Here is an 11,547-nt window from a genome sequence, read left to right on the forward strand (position 1 = left end):
CATCAAGGGGGTATTGAATTCCCCCTCCCCTCACCATGAACTGTTGGCCAGCAAAGCACACACACATCCCTCCCCTCAGCTTTAACAAGATGTGTTCAACACATCGCTGTAACTTTGCCCTTGACTTTATACATGTACCAAAAAAAAAAGTATGAAAGAAGGAAATAAATTGAGTGTTACCACAAAACTGTCCAGAGCTCCCAACTTGCCCCCCCCCCCCCATGGGCAATAAAAACATTAGTCTTTTTCAATTGTACCATCTTTTTTTTCTTCAGTTCTTTCCACTGTAATCAAATAAAAATGCACAGAGTGAACTTTTGCTCCCTTCTGTTACTTGGATCATGTTCTTCTCTCCATCCCAGAGTTTCACCTTCTGCTTTCCCAGACATTGGCATGCTTTTGCGCTGCAGTCCCACTACAGCCCGAGGATGAATCATGTTGCTGCAAGCATGCAAGAGCACAGTTATATGATAAATATTGCAATTCAGGGAAAAAAAAAAAGACCAGCTGAACATTTTAGCTTTAGTTGAGTCTGTGATCGAAGGGAGTGAGTGTGGACAGGAGCTGAAGAGGAGGCTTCAGGTTAGGGCGAGTAAAACATGTAGGGGCTTACTGTGTAATGAGCAGAATACAATTACTTCTACTTTCTAGATGTTTATACACATTGAGGAACAGACGTGTCAGATACGTCAATGAATAACAGGACAGAGAAATTCAGATCCTGAGTGTGTATTTGTCCAATAATTGATTTTTTTTTAACTGTTCTTTACCATCTGCTCCTCACATTCATGTTGATGCCATCCATATTTTTTGTAAATTTCTACATTTGAGAGATAAATAAAAGATTATCTTATTGATGCCATCTAACTTAAAATAGCTTGAGTGGGTTAAGCAGTCTTAATCCTTGTGCTGTTTCTGACTATTACCTTTCTGAAGAGAATTGTGATTAAAATGGTTTTGGTCGCCTCATCTTAATGTACCTCACAGCTTCTTCATGTCAAAAGCTTTGAAGGATCAAGTCATTTTATATAAGAAATCATAAAAAACTATTTACTAAAACAAGAGCAAGTTGGTGTGAGTCAAGTTCCCTGATATCCAAAAGATCATTGATATAATTTTGTGGCAGCAGATTTTGAGACATCGGAGTGACTTCAAAGTGTTGCCAGCGTCATGCATTACATGACTAATGGAAAGCAAATAGCGATTGTCTGTTGCTATAGTAACAGCTACAATGCTTTCTGTAACCCCACAGCAGTCAAGACATTCACAACTTTTCCTTCACCAGTAACCACGTAAGATATTTTTGACCTATTCAATTAAGTCCAGGTTTGACGTACTAAGTAGGGAGAAAGCTTTTCGAATGCTTAACCATTACTACCATCTAGTGGTTGAATCATAATCTGCAACGGTGACGTGGTAAAATGTACAGTATGACTCTGGATCAACAGGAAATAGTTTTGATCACAATAGTTTTTATTTGTAAGTATGACACTTTTTTTTGACATGGTCATGCGACCACACTGATTTAAAGTTCGTATTGTGGTTCAGTTCTTCTGCATGTAGGAGTAGTCCCTCTCCTACTCCATGTCCAAGTCGTCCATGTCCACGATGCCCTCGCTCTTCACCCAGGGTAATGGTAAAGGTACATAGGGGTCATATGTCCAGCGAGGGTACACTCTCTTGTACAGATTCATCAGGATTGTGTCTTGAGAGCGCAGCTGGTTATCAAATACACACTTCATGTGACCGTGAGTTCCTGAAAATGTAAATATGACAAGTCAGAATTTGTAGGACACAACAGATGTCGCTTACAGCTCAACAAAGGTTTAAAATGTCATCACCTAAAGCTTCCTTGATGTGGCCTCTCCGACCCCACTTTGTTCTCAGCTCCACTGGCTTGAACCACATGATATCATCTGTCATAGGATGAGAAATAAAACCCGTTAACCACAAAGACTAATGCCACAGAGAAGTTAGATGTTGTGTAATGTTCTGTCGTTATATTGTGAAATGTACAAGAACAGCCGTTTACCTCTGTTAAAGAACATGTAACGGGCAACCGCAGAGCGCCTGTTAATTTTGAACGGGTGTCCGCTCAGTACGATCCTCTTCAGCACAACACGCTGAGGGTCACAGCTGAGCAGACTGCCTGTAGCCACCAGGTCCTGGATGCCTGGAAAGCCAAAGTAAAAAGACCACAATTAGCTTAAGTGGATAACTGAATAAAACAACTAAAACAACAGAAAAGGTGGTCAAAAGTTCAAAATCAAGACGGCCAAGCTTTAACGAAAAATCGACCCGTTTTCATCTCACCATCATTTCTTTGTTTGAAGAGCAGGACTCCTGCCGGGGGGAAGATGATGGGAGCGTACACCGACACCACGGTGGGGGAGTCTTGCCTGAGGAAGCGCTCCATCTTATGTTTGTCAGCTGGAGAAGAGCCCAGTCAAGTTCAGCACTCAAAAATGCGTTTATTACTGCAAATCTACAACTGGTCTCAGGTCACAAAAATAAGTCGTCCTGTCGCCACACAGCTTTCTATGTGACTGTTGCTTTGTATTATACAAGAACATCAAATACACATTCAAAGCCATGCAGTGGCAATAGTTGGTTTGTTGCTTGTTTGTTTCTTGACTAAATCACTTAATGCATCAGTTGCATTGAAATGAATACATTTTTTTCTGTAATATGTAACTCTCATAAGTGTTTATGTGCTTAAGCCATTTATATTTACAACTCAGCTTATAGTAGGTAGAATGGTGTATTTGCTCTTTAGTCTTTCATTTCATGTATTTAGGTGTTTAAATAGGATTCTTTTCAGCTGGGGTTTAACTGGACATGCTTGGGCGAGTGATTTTTACCTGAGGTGTGCTGAGAGAAGATGGGAGACGCCCTGAACCTCCGAAATCCACAGTGGAACACCAGCTCCTCTTTGGATTTGATCGGCTCTGTATTGCTCGGGTGTCTTCTCACCAAGAGATGCATCACCGACATCTGTGCACGGCAGAAACAGAAAAAGAGGTCAAACAAATCAGAAACACTATTTCTATATTATCACATTTCAGAAAGTGTAAAAAAATATAGATATATTTACCACACCTTCTGTTCATGGGGCAACAGAGACACCAACATCAGAGGTCGGCCTGACTGGACGCTCTCCATCACAGAAAAAGGCACGTCAATGATGTGCAGCGTCACATACCAGCCCACCTGAGAGGGAGAGGGCAGCAGAGTCAGAAAAGCCACAAATCCAGAAGCCTTTGTAAAACCCCAAACCCTCTAATTCATGTATTTTTACCATGGCTCCCTCTTCTTCAGCTGCCGCCTCAGCCAAAATGCGGCGACGAGTGCGATCGAAGTTCTGGAACTGGAAGATGCGAGAATAGTTGAGAGGCAAGTTCTCCATGGGATCCCACGGCGAGGAGCGGAAACTTTTCAGGCCTCTGTAGCGCTGAAATCTGGATGCAAAAAGGGGCAGCGGCAGAACGAAATGTGAATAAAGTGAATCATCTGAGGATTTCTCGCTTTGGATCTTGATTCGCAATATTTGCAGATGTCTAGTTCAGCCAACGTAGCAGAAACTGACCTAATTCTAGCTGCAACATCAAGGGGCGTGTCCACCTCATCGGGAAACATTTCATTGGCTCGAGCCTCACGGTAGCGTTTGAGGCCTTCTTCTTCGGCAGCTTCGTCGATGTGTTCATCGTAGCGCTGATCAGCCCCATTTCGCTCTGTGGAACACACCTCTTCCTCCTCTTCTTCTTCTTCATCATCTTCAGAGCCTGATCCGGCATCCTGAGCAGAGGAAACGGCACAATTTGATTTAAATGACAGTAGCACGATAAGTAAACACTTTACAAGTGGCTAAATGAGAAGCCGTTGGATCATAATTCATTTGTGACATGCTGAGAATGATTGTGTTAACCTGTTTGGAGAGATCAAAATCATGTGTTGTATTGGGTTCATTTAGTATCTACAGTGTAGGTTTTGTAAGGTATCAGAATGGACCCTGAGCATGTTCGGACTGTTTCCCTCTCTCTCTCTTTGCCTCTTGATTTTTTAGGGTTAGGCTCTAACACTCTAACCCCTCTGTCATATTGTAAGAAAGCTATACTGTACTCATCTCAAAATGTAACACTTGTTAACACCTTGTTTACATTGCCCAGGAACATCATGTTTGGTTTCTTACGTTACCCTTTTAATTTACCAGCGACTGTAATGGACTCCTCTGTTCACACTGTGATCTAACACCACTAAGACTACTGAGATCCTTCTTTCTGCACAGATAGAATCAGGTTTTCCTATCAATGATGAGGTGCATGTACACTTCACGCAGGCAGCTTCTTGCCTTCTCATTTTCCAAGTTGCTGCAGTCCGAGAGATTGTAGGTAAAAAATTGTAATGTTATTGGACAAGAGCCAAACGTTAGGTAAGATTTACCACTGTGACAACAGTTTTTTTTTTCTTTAAACTGTGTTACTGCACCTGTCTGTCTGTCTGTGTGCATATGACGGGGAGTTTCCACAAGTCAAAGAATGGGAATCCCTGGTTTTGACATACGTTTCCACTCTCATTGTGTCTACAAAGAGGTGCTATGTTTTTGAACCTTCAGCCTTCGGATTTCTAGAGAATCCACTTCCATGGAAAATATTTTTAACTGAAGAAATGAATCTTCAAAGACAACATATTTTACAGTCCTCCTCAAAGTTAAACCAGGGATTGCAGACAAAGCCAGAAGCACTGGAGGAAGCACCCAGCAGGGGGTTAATTCACAACCTTTCCAACATCCTTGCTGCAGTAATAATAATCATTATCATTTGAAGTGCCCTTTTCTCTATTGTTACCCTGTCCTAGATACATACTCCTAAGAGATCAAACGCATGCTAATAACAATCACCGATCGTAATGAACCCATTGCATAAGGAAGAGTTTCCTCGACCTCTTTTCATGCAGAGCTGGAAATAAATAAATTGTTCAACCCCTCCCTCCGTCCAGACAGGAAGTTCTGTTCACAGGAAAGGAAGACAGGAGGCTTCTCTCGGGACTCCAAACACTATTGTTGCGGTGAGCAGCCTGGCACTGCAGACCCGAGGCAGACGCTGAGAACACAAACAGCGACCAGGAGCACCCATCGAGGGTCACGTATGCATGGCTGCAGCGCCCAGAACCACAGACGCATCTTCTCTAGAGATTACTGTCCTCGATATCCTGTGTGAAACTTTGACTGACGCTGCACGGTTGTTATGACAACAAGAGGAAGCTGAGCAGGTGGTTTTCGGCTAAATTTGTAAAATAAAAAATGTGATGATACTTGGAAAAATTTACAATCAGACAAGAGAAAGAGAACTGCTAGTTTAATACAGTTAAACTCAAATGAAAAGCTCTTCGACTAGTAATTAAACCTTTTTATATATCGGCACATATCTGCATTAAAATGAGCAGATACCGAGGTCACATGATATGCTATATCGGCTGATATTATCAGCTGGCCGATTAATCCTTTTATTGTCTGCTTTTACAATTAATCTGTGTTGAATGCTAGCTTCATAATGCTAAACATATGTAGCTCACTGCATGCTGCTTAGTGTCAATCTGACTATTGTGTACGCTTAAAAATGAATTTCACATACAATCTGATCTCACAACTAGTTAACTTGTCACCTCAAACAAGAAGTCTCAAACAGAAAAACCACATTAGTAGATGAAGTTTCAGTTTGCAACTTTCTTGTGGTAGAAGGTTAGAAGCCCAAAAATTAACTACGGCGTGTACCTGAGAGTTATTCTCTTCATCGTCTCCATCCATGGCCTCGTCCAACATGTCGTCATTGTCATCGTCGTCTTCACTGCTTTCCTCGTCCAGCTCTGCAGTCTCCTCCTCGTCCTCATCAACAATCCACGCCGCCTGGTAATCTGATGTTCCTTTAGGGACCCTCATCACACGTTTGTTCTTCCTGGCATCTAACAATCACAAATACACATCAGCAGTCCTTATCATTGTGAAAGGTTATTGTATGTAAACTTAACATTGCTACATGTGTGTTTAATCCAACAGTCCACAGTTTACATCATGATTGCATCAGAAGACAAATCATTTCAACTACAATGGACTACACATCCATTTCAATTTGACCGACCACAAACACATTTGTGAGCCAATTTTTACAGTTTGTATCTGAACCAAAAAGTAATGCTGTGTATTCCTGCACCTTCAGCTTCCAGCAGCTCTGTTTCGGTGGGCCACGTCTGCTCTCCGTCCATCGGGTCCACCTCAGCCTCCATCTGGAGACTCTCCCTGCGGGATGGATCAGCTTTCATAAGAACCCGCACTGGGGCTACATCTTCACCTCCATCCTGTGAGCAACAAAAAACAAAAGGAGTAAATAAAACGTTTCCACAGACACACCGGGGGTTCCAAACAGTCAACTGACCCGCTCAGATACAACACCCCTTTTTTTTTTCCTAGCCTACATTCAAACAATTTTATCCAAAAAAACATTGCATCATTTTTACTGAATTTATTTCCACCAAAATGTGTGGTCATCTACCATGTCAGTATCTGATACTGAAACATTTCACTTGATTGCTTAGGAAATATGTCATTGCTTTTAATAATGGCTTTTTTGTTTTTTTGTCACTTTTACATAATTGACAGTTCAAAGTGAACTATGTAAATGGACTATATGCTGTCATTTACCTTCTGCCTATGCATTTGCACATCATGTCACGATACGTGTTGAAACAAAGACTTTAATTAAAAACATCAACTACTAAAATGAACAAGTTCTTTCAATAAAACAAATAATGTTGAATTCTAAATAATGTTATAAATAACATGTTAGCAATAAGTCTGAGTAAAATATTTTTAAAAAACACTCACCATCATGTCAACGTCTCCACCCTTGCCTGGCTTTGCTGCTCTGGCTGCTGTTACATTCAGGGGAAGCGGGTCTGATGGAGCATCGATCTGACTGAGCTGAAAGTCTCCGTGTCCACTGATGTGAACCAATCTGTCAACCGCCAGAGGTCGGCCGCGCACATATCCAGAGACACAGAGGGTGCCGAGGCCGGTGGGTCCCCCACCTGTCCCCTCGGCCGGGCTGTTGGGCGTAAAAGTGACATGCTGAGCTAGAAGATGTGGACGTCTCGAGCGGAAACCCAGCTTTCTCTGTCTCTGCGTGCCCAGGTGTCTGAGAAGTAAAGTGGCATCCTGCTCTGAATCCAGAGGGAAGAGGCGAGTATCGGGAAATCGGATCTCTGTGATTTTTGACAGAGCTCGTCTGGACTCGACCCTCTTCTTCACAGGGAGGTCAGACACACCCTGACACACCAACGCTGCATGGGGTTGAAGAGACACAGGCTTAGAAAATGTACACAAAGGCAACCAAGAAAAACCTGACAAGATGTTTTCAAGCGACTGTCAATCCATGCGTCGATTCACGAGTCTTTCAGTTTCAACACAGAGTTCAAGTTATACCCACCGTGGCTGGGGAGGCCCTGAGCAAAGAGACAGGACAGACAGTGGTCTCCATAGCTGTCCCAACCTTCAGTGGAGTCCAGTGCAAACACAAGGCTATCTGCAACCTTTGCCACATCCAGCAGGGTGTGCATGTCAGCTGTTTGAAGGAACCATGAAAAAAATAATAACTTCAGAATGGGACAGAATGACGTTCATCACTAGGACATAACGTAGTACTTTACTGAATGTCTTTTTAAACACTGATTTACGTGGGTCGATGCAGTCCCACTCTCTTTGATTTAAATAATTTCTAAGAAAACCCACACTGTGTATTCAGGGTAAACTCTGCTTCTTTTACAGGAGTTAAAAAAAACCTTAACAGGACACATTTGTATGTTTGTTTATTAGCCATATGTCATTTTGTATTTATATTTGAAAAATCATGAATTAAAACTGGTTTAAGTCATATTGCTGTCAAAGTAGGAATTAGCTGCATTTAAAAATGGTTCCATATCAGTCAATTCATACCTGTGCTTTGGCTGAGAAAGTGAAATCTTTGTTTAAACCGGGGTAAAATCAGGCCAAAACTGTCACTAATGCCACTGATGCAGCACTCCTGATGTACTAAGCCTCCAGTGCCCTCCCCTCGCAGCAGTTTGGTGATAGCAGCAGCATCGACAGCAGCGTGGAGGGACAGCACAACGACCAAATGAGGAGGACCATCCCTGCTGCCAAGACGTCGCTTTTCTGTCAGGACCTTAAAAGAGAAGACAAGAGACGTTGAATCGCTTCAGGAATCAGAAAAAGAAAAAAAAAAAACGAGAACACTTTTCTTCATGTGAAACAAGAAATTACCATGTCTTTCTTATTCCTGCGGAGCTGATTGGCTTTGTGCCTTCTGTCCATCCTCTTATGCTCCTTCCTTTGCTTTTTGGTGAGGGCGGTAACAGACACTCTCCCTGAGAGACAGGCAGAAAAATGCATTTAGTTTTCAAGTCATTAGTCAAACTTGGCTTGCTAAGAACATCCACTATCCACTGTCTTGTTTAATGGTGATCAATCCAATCCACTTTATTTGTATAGCACATTTAAACAACAAAAATGTCTCCAAAGTGCTGTACATATGATCATAAAAACACTTGGACACCTTTTAAAAATGTATAGTGTCCTTTAATAGAATTATTATTTTTTTGCATCGCGTATGATTTTCATAAAGTTTTGCTGCAAACAAACTTCACTGCTTGGACAACTCCTGTGACTAAAAATATTTCAATTTGCCTTCTGGTGTCCTGCAGCACCCTGCTGCAACACGTAAACACGTGATGATTTGCATGCATTATGGCTGTGGAAAACACTGCAGTCTCGTCTTAAAAGTAGCATATCAATAACTCAACTTTTGTATGAGAACATGGTGTACACACGAGCATAAATGCAATAAAACTATAAGCTGTCAAGAAATCTGCAGAGGCTTTAGCATCCTGTTGGTCATTGAAGATATTATGGCTACAGTATCTGTGCTGTTGTGGCTGTAACATACAATGCTTTACTGCGTTGAGCTTTCATTTTTGTTTCGATTCCAAGATAGTTTTCTATTCAACTGATCATTGAGGGCACGATTTGCATTAGGGATGAGGGATATGCAGCATATATATTTATATGTCAATGCTTATTTACAAACGAACATGGTACAATGGTTACTTCAACACAGCAACACTGATTTGGGAAGCTTGACAAATAAAAATTTTATTTTCTCGTGTGCTTCCGTATAACTGTGCTTTTAACACACAACACAACTGATCAAGCTTTAATGCATTTTTGAGCGCCGTTTCAATTGCGGACTCGACCGGAATAGTAGCGTTTTCTATTCTGAGGCACCTTAAGTCCGAGCTTTAAATGGCGTAGGAAAACCAGGAGAAGGATTGCACACCTCCAGTTAAATGTAGGTCGCCATCGCCTTTGAATATCAACCTCTTCTTACCATGTAAACTCGTTTGTATGCTAACTCCAATTATGCCTGACAACTTAAGACATACCTTCATTTGCACGAAAACTCAGCACGTGTGTTTTCAGGGCCACCGCCAACACCACAACCTAACACAACGGAGCTAACATGGTTACTTCTTTTTTTTAATAATACAATTCTTACCTTTGTTTTCTCTCTCAATTTCACCTTTCGTCCGGTGCTTGCCATGTTTGTGGCCCTTATTTTTCTGCTTAAATATGCCGGCTCTATGTCCCTGTTGTTTTTCCCCGTTCGCAGCCATTTTCACCATGTGGGGGAAAAGTCGGGCGATATACTTCCGCACTCATTGTGTGACGTCACCAAGAGGCGCGTCCTCAAACTTTTCGGAGAGTTTTTTCTTCAAAATAAAAGTCAAGCTAATGAATAAGGGCAAATTTTATTGTGCGTTGTGCGATGGATTGCTTCACTCATTTGCTCTTCTTACAAAATAGAGCCGTGGAAATATTTGTTTTTATATTTATTGTCAATGAAGGCAACTGCATGAAAATGTGAATCATAATGTCAAATATAGCATTACATAAAATTGGCTACCCAAATAAAGAAGCTCTGACATTCTCTCTCAACCAGGCAGTGTCAAACAGAGCTGAACCATGCCTTGGGTTCATATGGGGGGTTGGGGGGGAGGGTCAAGTGGAAGGTGCCATGTTTGGTAGAAGTGGAAGGATGTTTAGGTTGTTGAGATTATAAATGTTATTTAAAATGAAGTTTTAGTATTTCAGTATCAGTATTTACTTAACTGAAATGTATTTTTACATGCTTTTGCTTCATTGTAGATAGTTTGGGTTGTTTGTAGAACAGGTAATACTCACCTGAAAGCAAACTGATTTCCACCCCCTTATGGTTGGTTCCAGCTCCTATATAAGAGGACGATTGAGAGCCACTTGGGTAGTTCAGTTTGGAGCTGCAGTGGAGCAGAGCTGGTATGTTTCAACAGTTAATTGAGGAGTGTGCAGAGCTGCGAGGGCCCACAGTGGGATTGTTTAGAGCTCAGTCTCTTTGTTTGTTTTTGCACTTTTTGCTTAATTAATTTTTTTCTTGCAAATATTAATTTGATTTTTACAAAGGAATAAAGGAGGGCCTACCGGCCTGTTGAATACACAGGAAAGGTAAGTCAGCAGAGGTGAAAGAGTACTAAAATATTATACTTAAGTAAAAAATACTGTTACTTAAAAACACATTTATTTAAACAAGTAAAAGTACCAGTTTAAAGATGTACTCATGTAAAAATACAAAAGTAGCTCAAATTTAAATAGACTTTTTGGATTCCCCCCCCCCCCCTTTTTCTAATCAGAAGTATGTTTTAATGATGGATTAATTAATAATCAAGGCTTACTGTATAATGTTAAAATAATTAGTTTTTTTATGACTAGAAAAGTTGAACTATTTAAGAAAATACAGGCAGGGTATGTAACAATGTAAAGAGTATTTTATGATATTTATTTTAATTATTCTGATGCTGCTTAGTCTCAAAGGCTGATAAAGCTGCAACTCAACCTGAGATGAAATATAATTCCTTTATTGCTTGTAAAATGAGCATGTTTTAGTTTGGAGGAGTTGTTTTAACTGTGTCTTCACCTCTTAGCATGCACAAATGGAGAGTTGAAATTTCAGGGTTAAACATTTGAGTTGATTTTAACTCCCAATGTGTTGTTTTAACTCATTCTGATTTAAATGGTGTTTGGTGTTGAAGTTATTTCAGTGTTGAGCCGATGGTGTTAGTCTCACTCTGTACAGAGTTAGTAAATCGCTTAGCACCACCAGGTTTCCCACACATTTCACATTGTAGGTATGAAGTGCTACATGGTAAGTAAAATACAGTCTAATTTAATGAAATTAAGTGAATTAATTTAATTCGCTGAACTACTGTAACATTTTACATTTGTGCAGAATATGTACTTTGAAGGGCCTTGTTTATTGCCATGAACTAAATGGCTACAGTTACATGTCACATTGACAAGCTAATGTTAGCGAGCTGTATCTTGTTGTTAGCTAACCATTAAAATCATTAAACTATCAATGAATACAAATAACTTTTAAACCTTTTGGCAATGAAAGTATGCACTTTTAT

At 40.7% G+C, this 11,547-nt stretch overlaps 1 protein-coding gene across 1 annotated transcript; it reads right to left on the bottom strand.

Annotated features, from left to right (window-relative positions):
* Positions 1-1,452: 1,452 nt before the first annotated feature.
* On the bottom strand, positions 1,453-9,817 carry tsr1 (TSR1 ribosome maturation factor). The gene is made up of 15 exons (XM_079354503.1): positions 9,603-9,817; positions 8,312-8,415; positions 7,985-8,213; positions 7,479-7,613; positions 6,878-7,332; positions 6,207-6,351; positions 5,771-5,958; positions 3,587-3,795; positions 3,299-3,458; positions 3,100-3,210; positions 2,862-2,994; positions 2,314-2,430; positions 2,033-2,173; positions 1,842-1,916; positions 1,453-1,756 (listed from the first exon to the last, which is right to left on the bottom strand). Exons 1-15 carry the CDS (start codon positions 9,727-9,729, stop codon positions 1,578-1,580), a joined length of 2,508 nt encoding a protein of 835 aa, XP_079210629.1. The 5' UTR covers positions 9,730-9,817; the 3' UTR covers positions 1,453-1,577.
* Positions 9,818-11,547: the final 1,730 nt, after the last annotated feature.

Source organism: Symphodus melops (genome assembly GCF_947650265.1).
Source record: "Symphodus melops genome assembly, chromosome: 10".
Lineage (NCBI taxonomy): Eukaryota > Metazoa > Chordata > Actinopteri > Labriformes > Labridae > Symphodus > Symphodus melops.